Below are 19,229 nucleotides of genomic sequence, written 5' to 3' on the forward strand. Positions count from 1 at the left end.
AGAAGCAAATGTGGCTTCACAAAAAGCTAAGAGATGACCTGAAAACAAAAAAGGACACATACAGGAAGTGGAAGGAAGGCCAAGCAACAAAGGAAGAGTACAGGAAGGTAGCACAGAATTGCAGGGATGGCGTCAGGAAGGCTAAAGCTGAGAATGAGCTGAGGTTAGCGAGGGATGCTAAAAGCAACAAAAAGGCTTTCTTCAGATACATACATAGTAAAAGGCAGAGGAAAGAAATGGTGGTTCAGCTGTTAAATAAGGATGGCAAAATGATAACAGATGACAAGGAAAAGGCAGAAGTGCTCAGTTCCTACTTTGGCTCAGTCTTCTCCCAAAAGAGGGTCTATGACCCCCTGGCAAAGGAGAAGTACAGGCTGAAGGGGCAGGATTGCAGGTTGAGATCGATAGGCATATGGTCAAGGAACACCTAATTACTTTGAGTGAGTTCAAATCTCCAGGGCCAGATGAACTGCATCCCAGAGTAATAAAGGAACTGGCAGAAGAACTCTCAGAACTGCTGTCTATTCTCTTTGAGAAATCATGGAGGACAGGGGAAGTGCCAGATGATTGGAGGGGGGGTAATGTTGTCCCTCTCTTCAAAAAGGGCAAAAAGGAGGAACCTGGGAATTACAGGCCAGTCAGTCTGACATCAATCCCTGGGAAAATTCTGGAGCAGATGATAAAGCAATCTATCTGTAAGCACCTTGAAAACAATGCAGTGATGACTCGAAGCCAACATGGATTTGTCAAGAACAAATCCTGCCAGATGAATCTGATCTCATTTTTGGATCAGGTAATCTCCCTTGTGGACCGTGGGAAGCTGTGAACATAATATACCTCGACTTCAGCAAAGCTTTCGACAAAGTGCCCCATGATGTCCTGATTAGCAAACTAGCTAAAAGTGGGCTACACGAAACAACTATCCGGTGGATCCACAGTTGGCTACAGGATTGAACTCAAAGAGTGCTTATCAATGGGACCTTGTCAAATTGGGGAGAGGTAACGAGCAGGGTACCGCAGGGCTCAGTCCTGGGCCCAGAGCTCTTCAGCATTTTTATTAATGACTTGGAGGAGGAAGTGCAGGGAATGCTGATCAGATCTGCAGATGAGACAAAATTGGGCGGGATAGCTAATAGTTTGGAAGACACAAACAAAATTCAAAGTGATCTTGAAAGGCTGGAGTGCTGGACAGAACACAACAGAATGACATTTAATTGGGATAAATGCCAAGTTCTGCACCTAGGAAAAAGAAACCAAATGCACAGTTACAAGATGGGGAATACTTGGTTCAACAATACTTGGCTCTGCAATCGAGAAGGATCTTGGAATTGTTGTGGATCACAAGCTGAATATGAGCCAGCAATGTGATGTGGCTGCAAAAAAGGCAAATGCTCTTTTGGGCTGCATTAATAGAAGCATAGCTTCCAAATCCTGGGAAGTACTAGTTCCCCTCTACTCAGCACTGGTTAGGCCTCATCTGGAGTACTGTGTCCAGTTCTGGGCACCACACTTTAAGAAGGATGCAGACAAGCTGGAGAGGGTTCAGAGGAGGGCAACAAAGATGATGAGGGGACTGGAAACAAAGCCCTATGAAGAGAGACTGAAAGAACCGGGCATGTTTAGCCTTGAAAAGAGAAGACTGAGGGGAGGTATGATAGCGCTCTTCAAGTACTTGAAAGGTTGTCACAGAGAGGAAGGCCAGGATCTCTTCTCGATCATCCCAGAGTGCAGGACATGGAATAATGGGCTCAAGTTACAAGAGGCCAGATTCCGGCTGAACATCAGGGAAAAATTCCTGACTATTAGAGCAATACGACAATGGAACCAATTCCCTAGGGAGGTGGTGGGCTCTCCCACACCAAAGGCATTCAAGATGAAGCTGGATAGCCATCTGTCAGGGATGCTTTGACTTAGATTCCTGCACTGAGCAGGGGTTGGACTTGACGGTCTTATAGGCCCCTTCCAACCCTACTATTTTATGATTCTATGATTCTCTGCTCCATCTAGTCCAGCATTCTGTTCACACAGTGGCCAACCAGCTGTCGACTAGGAACGCTCAAGCAGGGCATGAGCACAACAGCACCCTCCCACCCATGTTCCCCAGCAACTGGAGTACATAGGCTCACTTCCTGTGGTACTGGAGGTAGCACATAGCCATCAGGACTAGTAGCCACTGATAGCCGTTTCCTCCAGGAATTTGTCCAGCCCCCTTTTAAAGCCATCCAAATTGGTGGCCATCGCTACATCCTGTGGTCGTGAATTCCATAGTTTAACTATGCGCAATAATAACACCATGTTAAAATAATAATAATTTTTTAAAAGAAACAGAGTTCTGATAAAACCATGGCCATTCACTCGAGGAAGGCTTCCTAAAATAACAATGATTTCAGGAGGCACTGGAAGCAACACAACGTTGGTGCCTGCCTGACCTCCAAAGGCAGGAAACTCCACAGGAAGGGGGCCACCTCACTGAAGGCTCTTCTCCTGGGGGACTCCAATTAGGCCCTAGGTCCATGTGGAACCACCAGGGCCATGCCCCCTGATGACCTCTGTGACCAGGCAGGTTGGTAAGGGAGAAGGCACTTTCTCAGGTATCCTGGTCCCAAGTTGTTTAGGGCTTTGTATATTACTTTGTATATTCCTGCCTAAAGGGTGGGATACAAATGTACCCAATACATAAATAAAGTTGGCTAAATGGAACCTCCATAGACAGAGGCAGTATACCTCTGGGTGTACTGCACAAGCGAAGGGAGGGAGCCATTGCCTTCAAGACCTGCTTGTGAGTTTCCTAGAGGTCTCTGACTGGCCATCATTGGATACTGAATGTTGGGCTAGATCATCAGATGTTTTGGACTACAGTTCCCATCTGCTCCAGCAGGCAGAGCCAATTGTTGGGGATGATGGTAGTTCTAGCCCAAGACATCTGGACGGATTCAGATTGGGGAAAGCTGAGCTAGATGCACCTTTGTCTGATCCATTAGGGCCCTTTTCTGTGTTTATGCATGCCTCCGCTCTCAGAGGTTTGGGAAACAGCAGGGTGAGTTACGGCCCAGTCTTGTTGTGGCAGGGAGTGGAAGAGGCTTTGCAGCACCCTCTTGCTCTATTGCAGAAGCCTCATTCTTCTCTTGCCTAATCATTACTGCAGGCATCAAAGAGGCTGGCGAGAGAATCAATTGATCTTGATTAATTATCAGTCAACTTGGCTGAGAACAAGGCCATGATATCTCATTAGAAGATGTACTTTGGGTCCTGAACAGCCATAAAACCAGAGAACTAGCAGATTGCAGAAACTGGCAACACAGCTATTTTAAAAAATATTATCCTACAATTGCCTCAATGTCCCCCACTCCCCAGCTTCCAGACAAGGCTTTTAATGGCCCTGCCTCATTCTTGGAATTTTAATGGGGTCCAGACATCATCATTTTCACTCATAACTCTCCTGTATTTCTGCAGAAAATCTGTTAGGGAAGAAAAGATGGCATAGGTGCACAATGCCATCTAATGGTTAGCACTAGGTGCCCTTCATCTAGAAACACCCCCACACACACACAGCTGCCTGTGGGAAGCCTGCAAGTAGGTCAAGCATGCAACAGCACCCTCCTGCCCATGTTCCCCAGCAGCTGGTATACTTAGGGCTCCATCACATGGGCGAAGAATTCCACATCAATGCCGGTTCTCTCCCCATCCAGTATCATTGCAGGACTAGGTCATTCTCTTTAGATGGCTGCCCCCATCGCATTATTTTCCATTTCTTTCCTTCTCACGTGGGTGGTGATGCTGCTCAGAGGCATTGCCACCTTTCTGCGAAGAAGCATTACACGTGCTCGGTGTGTAGCGATAATTCCTCCCTGGTTCCTGCCCCTTTCCCTCCCCTTGCATATTACCGGTGGGTGGGGACTGACACACAGACAGTCCCCCCACCACTCTCTCCAGGGGCCCTTCCTCCCCATTCAGTGTTTTTGACAATCTCTGCCATTTACGCAGCCATTTACTCGCTGGGAATGCACAGCAGGGGGGCATCCTGGCAGGTTGGAAGGCCGGCATGCCGCTCTGCTGACCTGCCGCTCTGCTGCCTTGTTCAGAATGCCGCATGCTGAAAATGGCGAGGACCAAAAATGGCACAGGTGTGGGAAGGTGACACGCCCCACAGCTAGGGATGTTAGAGAAATCTGCCGCGGATTCAAATGAGGCCAGATTCTTTGGAATCGGGCCTCAGGAATCCGTGGCAGATCGGCACCACTTACCTCCGCTCCAGGAGGATTGGAGGCGGAACGGCACTCCGCTGCTTCTTCCACCAGAGCCATTTGCCTCCTCCGTGCCAATCGCCTTTTCTTAAAAAAAAAAAAAAGGCAATCGGCAGGATGTGCCCATAGATTTATATGCAAAATAGAGCCATGAATCTTGCATATAAGTCTATGTGTCCATAGGCTTATACACAAGATTCATGGCTCTATTTTGCATATAAGTCTATGGGCACATCCTGCCGATCGCTTTTTTTTTTTTTTAAGAAATGGTGATCGGCGCAGAGGAGGCGAATGGCTCTGGCCAGCAAGGTAAGTGGCCCTATAGCTGGTGCAGCTCTGCGGAATCCTCGGGAGCGGAGCTGCTCCGGAGGATTCGGGGGGGCGGGAGGAACAGATCGCCTCCCCCCGCCACAGATTCCCCACCGGAACGGACGGTGGGGAATCCGTACACCCCTACCCACAGCCTGTCATCACCGCCTTCGCCACCATGACAACACCCCTAACAACCCAAAACAACCACCCACAGCGGCCAATGCACAGTGGTTCATTTGCGCTAGGGGAGAACTACACAGAGAGGTCATGGCTCTTCATCTGCGCATATTTGGAAAAATATCACATTTTTTCCATTTGAGGAAAACACGGGATAGGTGGGCAGAAGTGGTGGGATGATGACGACATCATGTAATGGACCCGCACAATTCAGTGAGTGTCCAGTCATGAATGTGCAATAAGGGCACATCAAGGTAGGCATGGTCAGGCACCTGTTGAGGGCCCACACCCCAGGAGGGGCCCACAGACAAGACCCCCCTGGAGTTGCTCCTCCTCTTTTCCATTGCAACCTGCTCGTTCCCTTGCCTCTCACTCTGCCCTAGACAGCAGCAGTGGTGAGGAAGAGGAGCAGGAGGTGCCACGGCCTGCTTGCTCCCTGGTCTCTGCCTGCCAAGCCAACCAGTGGTAGCCATGATGAGAAAGAGGGTGAGGGGCAAAAGCAGCTGGTGACCATGGCGGTGAGAAGGTGGATGCACTGAGGGACTTATTTATTTATTTCTTAATATTTCTATACCACAATATTAAAAATCTCCAAGCGGTTCACATACAAATATTAAAGATCACCTTGAAATACAATATTGAAACACTATTAAAAACTACTTCAACTAAAACAAATACATTTAAAATACACTCTTAACAACAATGGAAAAACTACCCTAGCAATACAGACAATCCGCAAAATGGAGCAGCTTGTGATCAGTTGCGATTATTTACAAGCGGGAAAAGATCTGGATGAACAAGCGCGCTTTCAGGAAGCATCTGAAACATGCCACAAGGGCCTTGCCTTGCCCAGGGCCCTCAGAAACCTGGGCCTGGCACTGGGCAAGCGGATGGGCTCCAGGGGAAAAGATTAAGTAAACTGCCAGTAGGGCTGATGGAATGGCCCTGCCTGACCTCTCATGTCCCTCTCATGTGACGTGGCTGCAAAAAAGGCAAATGCTACTTTGGGCTGCATTAATAGGAATATAGCTTCCAAGTCACCTGAAGTACTAGTTCCCCTCTACTCAGCCCTGGTTAAGCCTCAGTTCTGGGTGCCACACTTTAAGAAGGATGCAGACAAGCTGGAGAGGGTTCAGAGGAGGGCAACAAAGATGATCAGGGGACTGGAAATGAAGCCCTATGGAGAGAGACTGAAAGAACTGGGCATGTTCAGCCTGGAGAAGAGATGACTGAGGGGAGATATGATAGTGCTCTTCAAGTACTTGAAAGATTGCCACAGAGAGGAAGGCCAGGATCTCTTCTCGATCACCCCAGAGTGCAGGACATGGAATAATGGGCTCAAGTTACAGGAAGCCAGATTCTGGCTGAACATCAGGAAAAACTTCCTAACTGTTAGAGCAGTATGACAATGGAACCAATTACCCGGGGAGGTGGTGGGCTCTCCCACACTGGAGGCGTTGAAGACAAGGCTGGACAGCCATCTGTCAGGGATGCTCTGACTTGGATTCCTGCATTGAGCAGGGGGTTGGACTCGAGGGTCTTATAGGCCCCTTCCAACCCTACTATTCTATGATTCTAGGATTCCCCTGGCATGCGTGTGTGTGTGTGTGCGTGCGCATGCGCGTGCGGAGGGAGGGAGAGAAGGAGGGAGGGCCCAACTGGAGCAGCCTGATGTTGCCTTTGCCTTCTCCTGTTTCCCTCCTTCTTCTTTTCCACAGGGCTGTTGATATCAGTTAGCCCCCCCCCCCCCAGGGGGGTAGTCCAATTGGAGCAGGCCCTGATGTTCTGTTCCCATATCTTGCACAGGAGTCCGTACATGAAGTCACCAATTATTTTCCCCCACCCCCCGAACACAAAGTAAATTAAATAAAACTGAATATAAAGAAAGTTCAAGATAGCCCTCCACCACGCCACTGGAACCACGCTATCCCTGCAGGATATAAAAGCCAGCAGATAAGGCATCCTCCCTCCCTCTCTTCTCCTGCCTTTCTGACCTGGGTGCAAAATGAGGGAAATGGCTGCCCACATGGAAACCCCCCCCCCCAGGCCTTCCTTCGAGGAGTTGCCATCTCCTGCTTTCCTTTCACAGCGCAGTGTTGCATTGGGATCTTTGTCGCCCTCCTCTTCACCCACTTCTGGTTGATCAGTGCGCTCTATGCCGCATGGTGGGCCTTCGACTGGGACACGCCGAGCAAAGGTGGGAGGAGAATCTGGTGGATCCGGAACTGCATTGCCTGGAGATACATGAAGAACTATTTCCCCATCACGGTAAGTGTGGAAGTTGGGGGAAAGGTGGGCTTCGATACCCCACAGAGCTCTTTGGCCTTCCTTCCCACGACTCTCAGAAGTGGAGCATATTGCTCAAAATAAGAAAATATGTGATATTATTCTGTGTTTGCGTGCACATGTGTGTAGCCCTCAACCTGCCACTTAGCTCTGCATGTGGCCCTCAGAGCCTCAAAGGTTGCCGACCCCTGCACTCTACACATATTTCAGGTAGTCACAGAATTCAAGCTTCTAGAAGCTTTGCACCTTGGAGAGCTCCTTTACAGTTCTGACTGGTTCTGACTGAAACCCAGAGGGGATTCACTGCCCCATTGACACTGGAGTCAACAGCCTCCACTAACGGGTGTAAATACGCCTTATATGACAGAAATGCCACAAGTCTCCAGTGACCTCCTTTTAAGGTAAGGCAGAGGTGCAGAGGCTCTGGGCCAGGGCCATATCCGGCCCTTTGGGGTTTCCCAGAAAGTCACACCTCCTTCCACTGGTCCCACCCTCTTTCCCCCAGCCATTGAGCATTTGGTGGTTTCCTGGCTTTTGCATATTTTCTCCCCATTCTGAAAGGTTGAAATGCCTCTCTTAGGGCTTAGTGACCGGCAGTGACTAAGCTAAAATATACTGGTATTTTTGGTATTTTGAGTCTTTCCCTTCACCCACACAACCTCCCATCACCCCCAGACAGCATGACCAATGGGCTTGTTAGCTGGGGATGATAGGAGTTGTAGTTCAATTCACCTGGAGGGCACTAGGTTTGGGAAAGTTGGTTTTAACCAACAAATCAGCCATCAGATTTGGCCTTAAGATATATAAGAGTGAAGCCTTCCCCAACCTGGTGACCTAACTGGCCTGTGGATGCTGGGACTTGTAGTCCAACACATCTGGAGGGCACCAGCTTGGGGAAGACTGTAATAGTGTGTGTGGCTGTCTGGGGGGTGTCCTTGGGATTGAGAACTATCCTGAAGATTTAATGGGGAGACATAGGAACATAGGAAGCTGCCTTATACTGAATCAGACCATGGGTCCATCTTGCCTGGTATTGTCGATGCTGACTGGCTCCAGCTCTCCAGGTTTTCAGGCAGGATTCTTTCCTAGCCCTTCCTGGAGATGCTGGGGATCGAACCTGGGACCTCCTGCATGCCAAGCAGGGGCTCTGCCACTGAGCCACAGCCCAAGGCTTTGGGGAGGTATGGATTGGGTCCCTGGACTGTCACTCATGCATCCATAATACAGGAGTTTATGGAGCAAACTTGGCATGTAAATAAACCTGCACAGGTTTGGTCAGTTTGGCCTGCAGGAAATCTGCTGTGTTCCCTTTGACCGAAAGATGGCGCCTCCCAACCAGATTTTACTGTCGGTGGCAGCATGTCCGTCTGGAATGTCAACGACATTGTCAGGTAACATTCAGAAGGATTTCAGATGAAGAGAAACCTTGATAGGTACAGTTTGGTTAACCAAAGTGGAACTGAACCGGAAGTCAACTGACCAACCTGATTGTGTTTCTCAGGGACTGAGTAAGAACTGTGGGTAGTGCGGTCTCTGACAGACATAGTTCCCTCTCAACCTGCTATTTGTCACGTTAAATTCCCCAGGGGTGGTTTACTTTTGAGCGAATCTTGTATTGTTTAATATTAATCTCTGTAGCACTAGTCAATGTGCCAATTGATTAGGGGCACCATCCTATGCATGTTTAGACGGAAAAAGTCCTACAACTCCCAGCATTCCCCAGCCAGGTATGCTCTAGGACTGTGGAGGGGGGACTGGCAACGATTTCCCAAGTTTTTGTTTTTTCTGAACATTCTTGGAAAAGGCCAGAAAGAAACACATTTTTTAAAATAATTTTGTACGAAGCTTGGGAAAAATCGTACACATTCTGAGGTGCCCCAGATGGGGGAAGCGTGCCCCTCACAAACTAATTTGTTACTGTATAAAAAATAGTTAAGAGTGAGAAAAACTGAGCCTGCCAAAAGTTCTTTTTGTATTTACTTTATAGTAATGGAGGAAGGCGGCCTCTGTTTGAAGGGTTGTGTGGTCCAAGTGAAGTTTAGAAAGAAAGAACCCTAAGGAGGGAGAGCAGATCAGGGGCCTTGAAGCTGCCCATCCACACTCAGCACCTGGCAGCAGACTGAGGAGGAGGTACACAGGTCACCCGGTCACAGTCTCCCCACTATGATGGGAGGGGCCGTAGCCCAGTGGTAGAGCCCCTGCTTTGCAGGCAGAAGGTCCCAAGTTTGATCTCCGGCATCATCAGATAGGGCTGAAAAAACTCCTGCCTGAAACCCTGGAAAGCTGCTGCCAGTCAGTGTTGGCAATACTGGTCTAGATGGACCAAGGGTCGGACTCAGGATGACGACGACGTATTACATTTCTGTACTGCCCCATAGCTGAAGTTCTCTGAGCGGTTTAAAAAATTTGAACCCATTAAAATATACTGTACAGGCTTTCTTCACACAGAGCTTTTATCCTGCGATTGAAATTGCTCCCTCACGGATGATTGAGGGCTCTTTACATGACCCTGTGACTCTCCAGGGCATCTCTTGCACTACATGCCCTTTAAAGCAGCAAGAAGAGGAGCGAGATCAATGAAAGATAAGGGAAGAATCCGATACGGGGAGAAGGACGGGGAAGGGGGAAAGGAAGCAGGTGAAAAAGGGAGTCGTTGTGATCCTGCGTTTAAAATGGAAGCAGACAGCTTCGTTTTAAATGTAGGATTTTAGGCTGGTGTAGAGATGCTCACAAACTGTGAAACCATTTGCATAAAAACATATAAACAGAGAGCACGTACACAGACAATATATATCTAAAACAATTTTAAACTATCAACCATAAGACAAATCCAGGACCTGATTCAAAACTCGTCATATGCTGCCATGTTCCTATGGGACATATTGTATTTCTATTTAAATGAGAGTAATAAATTTTAAATTTGCATCTATATGTATAAATTAGCATATCACATTGTATGCAAATATATGTCCTCTTCTGGGTTGACACAGTTCCTCTTTGTTGTCGATGCATAAGTGGCCACCCTAGCTCAAAGCATTTGTGAAAAATCGCCTCTATGTTGGTTAAAGATTAGGGGGGAAAGCCAACATAAATCCTACTTAGAGTACAGCCATTGAAATGAATGGGACTTAAGTTAGTCATAACCAGCTTAAGTTCGATTAATTTCAGTGGGCCATCTCTAAGTAGGACTTACATTGGATTTTACCCTAACACATTTATTTTGGCCTACAGTTTCATGGATTGTAGCCCACTTCATCAGATGGCAGGAGACTAAGGGCTGGATGTGCCCAATCTCATCTGATCTCAGAAGCTAAGCAGGGTCAGCCCTGGTTAGTACTTGGATGGGAGCCCACCTGAGATTCAGGCTTCCTGCACTGAGCAGTAGGGATGTACGAAACTCACCTTTTCGCGGAATTTTTAGCGGTGGGGGGGAGGCGCTCTGTCCCTCTCCCCAGAATCCTTGACAGGGGGGGAAGCGATTTATTTTATTATTAAATTTATTAATCGCCCATCTGGCTGGTCACCCAGCCACTCTGGGCGATGTACAACATACAATAAAAACAGTTTAAAACAATAAAATTCTACAATAAAAACATTTTCTAAAATACCCTAACCCACCCCAAATGCCTACCTGAACAACAATGTTTTTAATGCACGACGGAAGCTCATTAAAGAGGGGGCATGACTGAGTTCCCTAGGGAGGGAGTTCCACAGAGTGGGGGCCACCACAGAAAATGCCCTCTCCCTCGTCCCCACCAGTCTAGCTGTCCTGGCTGATGGGACAGAGAGAAGGCCATCTGAGGCTGATCTTGTTAAGTGGCCTGTCTGGTGCTGCTGGAGGCGCTCCTTAAGATAGGCTGGGCCGGAACCATATAGGGTTTTAAAGGTCAAAACCAACACCTTGAATTTGGCCCGGAAAAGCGATCCGGTCCTCTCCCCTGGAATCCTGCCTGGCTGGCTCCGCTCCACGGGGGCTCCGCGGAGCAGCCGGCCAGGGCCATCTGCAGCCGGAGTTCCGGCCATGGACAGGCTGCTGCGGACGCAAATGGCGGCCCATTTATTACGTAATTATCTATTATGGCGGGGAAAAAAAGAACGCAAATAGCGCCCACTACGCTATTTGCGGTTCCCTTTTTTTCGCCGTAGTTGCCTACGTAAATATTTACGTAGGCTAGAACGGCGAAAAATAGGGAATGCAAATGGCGGCTGCTGTAGCCACTGCCGCCATTTGCGTACGCTGGTGTTTTTTGGGGGGAGGGGTTAGCCGTGATAGGCTATGTAAATTCTTACGTAGCCTATCACAGCTGCAAGGACGGCAATGGCAGCTGCAGCAGCCCAGCAGTGGCCGGCCAGGAGACCAGCCGCCAGAGCCGCCACCGAATCCGCTGCAGCGGCCCCAGGTAAGTTCCATCCCAGGGCATTCCGCAGGGGGGGGGCAGGGGGGCAGGAGGCCGTTCTCTGCCATCCCTACTGAGCAGGGGTTTGGACTCAATGGTCTTGTGGGCCCCTTCCAACCCTATGATTCCATGATTAATACCCCATGCATCTGATGAAGTGAGCTACAGCTCACGAAACCTTATGCAAGAATAAATGTGTTAATCTTTAAGGTGCCACAAGACTCTTGGTTGCTTTTGTTGCCGTTAGACTGACACGACTACCCCGCTGGAAAGGGTTGCTGAGGGCGGTGCTGGTTTTCCCTTCTCCTCTTCCTAGTTTGCAGGTGTGAGTACAACAGGAGTTTCTCAAGCACAGGAGGATTAGTCGCTGCTCCCAAGAGATTAACCAGGACCTTCTAATCCTCTCCTAATGTCTCTGTGGCACAAACAAAATGAACGTGTCTTGGGGCAAGGAGGCGAAGAGACAGCTCGCCTCCCTCCCCGTCTGCTTCTAATCTAGGAAGTGACACTAAAAGACCCTTAAAGTTGAGAGGGAGAGAGAGAGAGAGTGCAGGTGGGGAGGGGCAGGGCACAAGTCGCTTCTCTGAGGAGAGGAGGACGGGTCTCCTGCACTGACAGGGGAGCAGGGCCAGCCACACCATTCGGCAGAACGAGGTGACTGCTGCAGGCGACTGATTTGGGGGTGTTTAGAAATGGCAGCAAATGGTTAGTTATTTCCTTTATTGTTGTTGCATTTTTACTGCAAGGGTGGGGGAGAGACACTTGTAGGACTTTCTGCCTCAGGTGCCATAATAATACATCACTTGACAGCCTTAGATGCTATTATGCAGCTGGGGGGGGGTCCTGTGGGGGGGGATTTGCTGCCTGCCCCCCTCAAGCAGCAAAATATCTTGGGGTGGGCCTGGTGAAGGGCAGGGCTCTGAGTATTCTGCCTCCACGCTGATCAAAATTCTGCATCATGGGAAATCAGATCTTGAGGCGTGCAAAGCTGGATTCTTCCGCCTGAATCAATCATATGGATTCACACCCCAGCAGGGGCCCCTGGACAAGAGCCCCGGGAATTGCTCCTCCTCTCCACCACTGCAACCTGCTTGTTTGTCTGCCTGTTCCTCTGGCACAGACAGTGGTGGTGATGAGAAGGAGGAAGAGCAGCAAGAGCAGCTTCTGACAGTGCTGGTGCGACGGTAGGCTCACTGAGGGTGGGGGCCCATGGAGGGGTCTTCTTTATTTATAATATTTCTTGGCCGCCTTTCAGGGTAGAAACCCTCCCAAGGCGGCTTACAACAATAAAATACATAAAAACAGTTAAAATATTAAAAGTGATAAAAACATAACAATAAAAACAACAATAAAAGCCAACAATAAAACCAACAACGATGTTAGCAGCAACAGTAGCAGTCATATCAGTAGAAGGCCAAGGTAAAATAATATGTTTTCAAGGCCTTCTTAAAAGTTTGCGATGACGGAACATGGCAGACCGCCGATGGCAGCTTGTTCCAAAGATGTGGGGCCATTGCAGAGAAGGCCGTCTCACGTGTGTTCACCACCTGACTGCTCTCACAGGTGGGCAAATGAGAAGGGCCTCTCTTTCTGATGTTGAAGTATGGGCAGGCTGATATGGGTGTAGGCGGTCCTTCAAGTAACTTGGTCCCAAACCGTTTAAGGCTTTAAAGGTCAAAACCAGCACTTTGAATTGGGCTCGGAAATGCACCGGTAACCAGTGCAGCTGGCGCAGTATAGGTGTTATATGATCGAATCGCCTCGCCCCCACCAGTACTCGGGCAGACGCATTCTGCGGAAGCTGGAGTTTCTGAACCGTCTTCAAAGGCAGCCCCACATATAGCACATTACAGTAGTCCAGCCTGGACATGACTAGTGCGTGGATATCTGAGGCAAGGTCCATCCTCTCCAGATAGGGCCACAGTTGGGAAAAAGCACCCCCCAACACTGCATCCACCTGGGCTTCCCCAGTGAGCTCAGAGTCCAGGAGGACTCCCAGACTGCACACTTGGTCTTTCGGGGGAGTGCAGCCCCATCTTGCTCAAAGGCTCCCCCAAACTGGAGCCGGCACTGTTGCATCATGGAGCTCTGGGCCTGCCCTTTCCCTCAGCAGCAGAGCAGGCTGCACTATATTGATGTTTTATGTTGTTCTTTAAAGAGACCTGTCCCCTTCATGGATCACTGCCTTGTTGTGGCGAAGGGGCTTGCGTAACTCAGTGAAGCCATAAGCTATGCCGTGCAGGGCCACCCAAGACGGACAGGTCATGGCAGAGAGTTCTGACAAAATGTGGTCCACTGGAGAAGGAAATGGCAACCCACTCCAGTATTCTTGCCAAGAAAACCCCATGGAACGTATCACAAGGCTAAAAGAGATGACGCCGGAAGATGAGCCCCTCAGGTCGGAAGGTGTCCAATATGCTACTGGGGGAGAGCAGAGGGTATTTCCAAGTAGCGCCAGAAAGAGTGAAGCGGCTGGGCCAAACCCAAAAGGACACTCAGCTGTGGATGTGTCTGGTGGTGAAAAGAAAATCCGATGCTGTAAAGAACAATATTGTTTAGGAACCTGGAATGTCAGATCAATGAATCAAGGTAAGCTGGAGGTGGTCAAACATGAGATGGCAAGATTGAACATCGACATCTTGGGAATCAGCGAACTAAAATGGACAGGCATGGGCGAATTTAATTCAGGTGACCATCATATCTACTATTGTGGGCAAGAATCCCTTAGAAGAAATGGAGTAGCACTCATAGTCAACAAAAGGGTGGGAAAAGCAGTACTGGGGTACAATCTTAAAAATGATAGAATGATCTCAGTACGAATCCAAGGCAAACCATTCAACATCACAGTAATTCAAGTCTATGCCCCAACCACTGAGGCCGAAGAAGCTGAGGTTGATCGGTTCTATGAAGACCTACAACACCTTCTAGAACTAACACCAAAAAAAGATGTCCTCTTCATCATAGGGGATTGGAATGCTAAAGTAGGAAGTCAAGAAATCACCGGGATAACAGGCAGGCATGGCCTTGGTGTACAAAATGAAGCAGGACAAAAGCTAATAGAGTTTTGCCAAGAGAACACGCTGATCATAGCAAACACTCTTTTCCAACAGCACAAGAGGCGACTCTACACATGGACGTCACCAGATGGTCAATATCGAAATCAGATTGATTATGTCCTTTGCAGCCAAAGATGGAGAAGCTCCATACAGTCAGTCAAAACAAGACCTGGAGCTGACTGTGGCTCAGATCATGAGCTGCTTCTTGCAAAATTTCGGCTTAAATTGAAGAACGTAGGGAAAACCACTAAACCGTTCAGGTATGACCTAAATCATATCCCTGATGAATATACAGTGGAGGTGAGGAATAGATTTCAGGGATTAGACCTGATAGACAGAGTGCCTGAGGAACTATGGACGGAGGTCCGTAACATTGTTCAGGAGGCAGCAACAAAATCCATCCCAAAGAAAAAGAAATGCAAGAAAGCAAAGTGGCTGTCTGATGAGGCTTTACAAGTAGCTGAGGAAAGAAGGGAAGCGAAAAGCAAGGGAGAAAGGGGAAGATATACCCAGCTGAATGCAGAGTTCCAGAGAATAGCAAGGAGAGACAAGAAGGCCTTCTTAAATGAACAATGCAAAGAAATCGAGGAAAACAACAGAATGGGAAAGACTAGAGATCTCTTCAAGAAAATTGGAGATCTCAAGGGAACGTTTTGTGCAAAGACGGGCATGATAAAGGACAAAGAAGGCAGGGACCTAACAGAAGCAGATGAGATTAAGAAGAGGTGGCAAGAATACACAGAAGAACTATACAGGAAAGATCTGAATGTCCCTGATGGCCATGATAGTGCGGTTACTGAACTTGAGCTGGACATCCTAGAGAGTGAAGTCAAGTGGGCCTTAGGAAGCATGACTAACAACAAAGCTAGTGGAGATGACAGTATTCCAGCCGAGCTATTTAAAATCCTAAAAGATGATGCTGTTAAAGTGCTGCATTCAATATGCCAACAAATCTGGAACACTCAACAGTGGCCAGTTTACATTCCAATTCCAAAGAAGGGCAACGCCAAAGAGTGTTCAAACTACCGCACAATTGCGCTCATTTCACATGCCAGCAAGGTGATGCTCAAAATCCTACAAGCTAGGCTTCAGCAGTATGCGAACCGAGAACTACCGGAAGTACAAGCTGGGTTTCGAAGAGGCAGAGGAACTAGAGATCAAATCACCAACATTCGCTGCATCATGGAGAAAGCAAGAGAATTCCAGAAAAACGTCTATTTCTGCTTCATTGACTACGCTAAAGCCTTTGATTGTGTGGATCACAACAAACTGTGGCAAATTCTGAAAGTGATGGGAGTACCAGACCACCTTACTGTCTCCTGAGAAACCTGTACGAGGGTCAAGAAGCAACAGTAAGAACCAGACATGGAACAACCGATTGGTTCAAAATTGGGAAAGGAGTACGACAAGGCTGCATATTGTCACCCTGCTTATTTAACTTATATGCAGAGTACATCATGAGAAATGCCGGGTTGGATGAATCAGAGGTCGGAATTAAGATTGCTGGGAGAATTATCAACAACCTCCGATATGCAGACGATACCACCCTAATGGCAGAAAGCGAAGAGGATCTCAAGAGCCTCTTGTTGAGGGTGAAAGAGGAGAGTGCAAAAGCTGGTTTGAAACTCAACATTAAAAAAACTAAGATCATGGCATCTGGCCCCATCACTTCCTGGCATATAGAAGGGGAAGAAATGGAAGCAGTGACAGATTTTACTTTCTTGGGCTCCAAGATCACCGCAGACGGTGACTGTAGCCATGAAATTAAAAGACGCTTGCTCCTTGGGAGGAAAGCTATGGCCAACCTAGACAGCATAGTAAGAAGCAGAGACATCACCTTGCCAACAAAGGTCCGTCTAATCAAAGCTATGGTTTTCCCAGGAGTAATGTATGGCTGTGAGAGCTGGACTATAAGGAAGGCTGAGCGCCGAAGAATTGATGCTTTCGAACTGTGGTGCTGGAGAAGACTCTTACGAGTCCCCTGGACTGCAAGGAGGTCAAATCAGTCCATCCTAAAGGAAATCAACCCTGAGTGCTCATTGGAAGGACAGATAATGAAGCTGAAGCTCCAATATTTTGGCCACCTAATGCGAAGAGAAAACTCCCTGGAAAAGACCCTGATGCTGGGAAAGACTGAAGGCAAAAGGAGAAGGGGACGGCAGAGGATGAGATGGCTAGATAGCATCACGGATGCAATGAATATGAACTTGAGCACGCTCCGGGAGAGAGCGCAGGACAGGAAGGCCTGGCGTGCTATGGTCCATGGGGTCACGAAGAGTCGGACACGACTGAACGACTGAACAACAACAACAACAACAACAAAGAGACCTGTTCATGATGATCCATTTTCTAAATGGTGCCCCGGCGCCATCTTAAGAAAGAAACCCTTGTGGTCCAACTAATCATACAAAGGAATAAAGAGATCAGCACACACTGGAAAAATGACAATGACCAACAGCTTGATAACTGGAGCCATTTACACAGCCATGCATGCAGGAGGGCATCAACTCTGATATTATCCAGCCGCTCAGGGTACCTTAGCTGAAACAGAACAAAAAAAGAACAATAGCACACAACACAAAAGCTGTAAATCAAAGGTGGGCAACGTGTAGTCCCCAGATGTTGTTGGACAACAAATCTCATCAGCCCCAACCAGGATAGCCAGCGGTGAGGGATCATGGTAGTTGCAGCTTGACAATATCTGGAGGCCACAAGTTGCCCACCCCTGCTATAAATCATTTGTCTTACAAGTCGAGGTCCTAGCAGCCGTGGTTTGTCAGCCATTTTCCAGTCTTCTTGCAATGTGGGTCAAAGCACTCTCTTGCTTTCATAGGAATTTAAATTTATTACCGCATTTAGGGTACAGATATAATACCTCTGTAGCCAATTTTCCTGCAGGATGCATTCCACTAATCTGCTCATGCAGAGGAAACACTTGGCTTGTATGTAGTTGTCGGTTCTTTGAACTGAATAGTACAGGCTCTTATAAAATGGATCACATATGTTTTGTTAGCGATGTCAGGGTTGCCTCTAAGCACAGGGGGTGGCAGAGTAGTTCAGATTCTGAAGAAGAACCGCAAGATGTGGAGGAGGACGTTTCCCAGGCTTGTACAGAGATGGATAGGCAGGCTTCTCAGGCTTCAAAGGCACAGCTGGACGGAGAGGGCCCCTCTTCACACACCCCTGTGAGAGATAGCGAACAGGGAGAAGTGGGGCTTGGAGAACCTGAATTCTTAGATGCCAGGCGCAGACGCAGGGCCAGGAGAGAGATGGCAGAGCTTAGACGGTCTGCCCGACTGGCCCGGTGTGCACAGCTGCACTTAAAGGCCTCACAAGAGAGAGGGAGATCTCCCCCAAACCCCTTAAGTTAGGATAGCAACCCGCCTTTTCTTCAAACGGTGGGCAACTTTTGTAGCTTTCCTTTGAACTCCCTGAAGGCGTTTCTTTTGGAGTCACTGACAATTTGCATCTGTATGACCCATTGGAGTAATTGGAGTAAAAGCCATGGATTGAAGCCTCTTGTCTGTGTCTTGATTTGCCCTTTGTAGTTCAGCAGGGGCAAAAGGAATCCCGACAAGAAAGGTAATAAGAACTACACCCTCCCACAAAGGAATAAAGAAAGAAAAAATAAATGATGGTCTTACAGACTTCCCAAGCTTAGACAGGTGTATCGGCCAGTGGAAGTGAACTCTGTCCCATAGATTTTCAGATGTCAGAAGCCACCCCACCCAATCATAACCACATCTTTTATTACAAAATTCCTCAAATACATTAATCCCAATTTGCTCATGGCATGTGTTTGAAATTTGGACTGGTTGTTGTTCCTAGATTTGCCCAACATCTTCTGAGCAGTTCCCATCTTCTGTCTATGTCAGGTCGTTACCTCAAATTCCAGAGGATACTGGTTTTCATTGATAGCCCCTAAACTCTTCCTGTGTTATTTTTCTAAAATTGGCCCCAACCACAAGACTCACATTTTCTTGTTCTTGTATTGTGCTAGGTCCTTCTACTTTTGGAATTTTCTGAACTCCATTGTGCTTAAGGGGTCCCCAACCTCTTTGGGTTGGTAGGCACACTTGGAATTTTGATTGTGTGCTGTGGGTGCTCTCACAAAATGGCTGCCATGGTGGGGCTTGCCCATTCATAACATGACTCTTATGGTGGGCATGGCCAGTCACGAAACACTCATTTCCCAGAAGGCAACTGGTAACACTAAAAGAAAAGTAACTTCCCAGGAATGATTCTATGATCTATGATCTAATCTAGGTACAAGGCAGAAATGGGGACTGAGTTCCAAAAGACAAAACGACTCTTTTGAACTCAAATAAAGGTGGCACTGGAGGACAGCACTTTTCTTTGCAGCAGGTCAGCCTCCCAGTTTAAAAAAATGATTTTAAAAAATCTTCAGAAATAAAATAAAAATCAGGAGGGACAGGGGGCCTGGTGGGGCACCAAGAGGGATGTCCTCGGGCATATTGGTCTCCACTGGCACCATGTTGGAGACCCGAGACTAACGGTGCAATGCTACGCATGTTTAGACAGAAAAAAGCCCTACAACTCCCAGCATTCCCCAGCCAGCCATTGTAGGACTTTTTTCTGTCTAACCATACATAGGATTTCACCCTAACTGACCTAACCTTTCTGTTATGATACTCTGTGAGGCCTCAGGCAGTGTAATATCTTCAAGGTTATAAAGAACAAACTTTACTTAGCAATGGGCTGCTACTCAGCTATGTACAAAACTGGAAGTAGTCAGA

General features: G+C 47.9%; 1 protein-coding gene across 1 annotated transcript in view; it reads left to right on the top strand.

Annotated features, from left to right (window-relative positions):
- MOGAT2 (monoacylglycerol O-acyltransferase 2) overlaps window positions 1-19,229 on the top strand; it is a 67,484-nt gene that overhangs the window by 10,576 nt on the left and 37,679 nt on the right. The window contains exon 2 of the mRNA XM_084842429.1: window positions 6,823-7,001. Coding sequence (XP_084698555.1) covers window positions 6,823-7,001 — 179 coding nt within the window. The remainder of the gene's footprint in view (window positions 1-6,822; window positions 7,002-19,229) is intronic.

This window comes from Heloderma suspectum, chromosome 3, assembly GCF_057233095.1.
Source record: "Heloderma suspectum isolate Gila_16-S chromosome 3, 16-S_ref, whole genome shotgun sequence".
In the NCBI taxonomy this organism is placed as follows: domain Eukaryota; kingdom Metazoa; phylum Chordata; class Lepidosauria; order Squamata; family Helodermatidae; genus Heloderma; species Heloderma suspectum.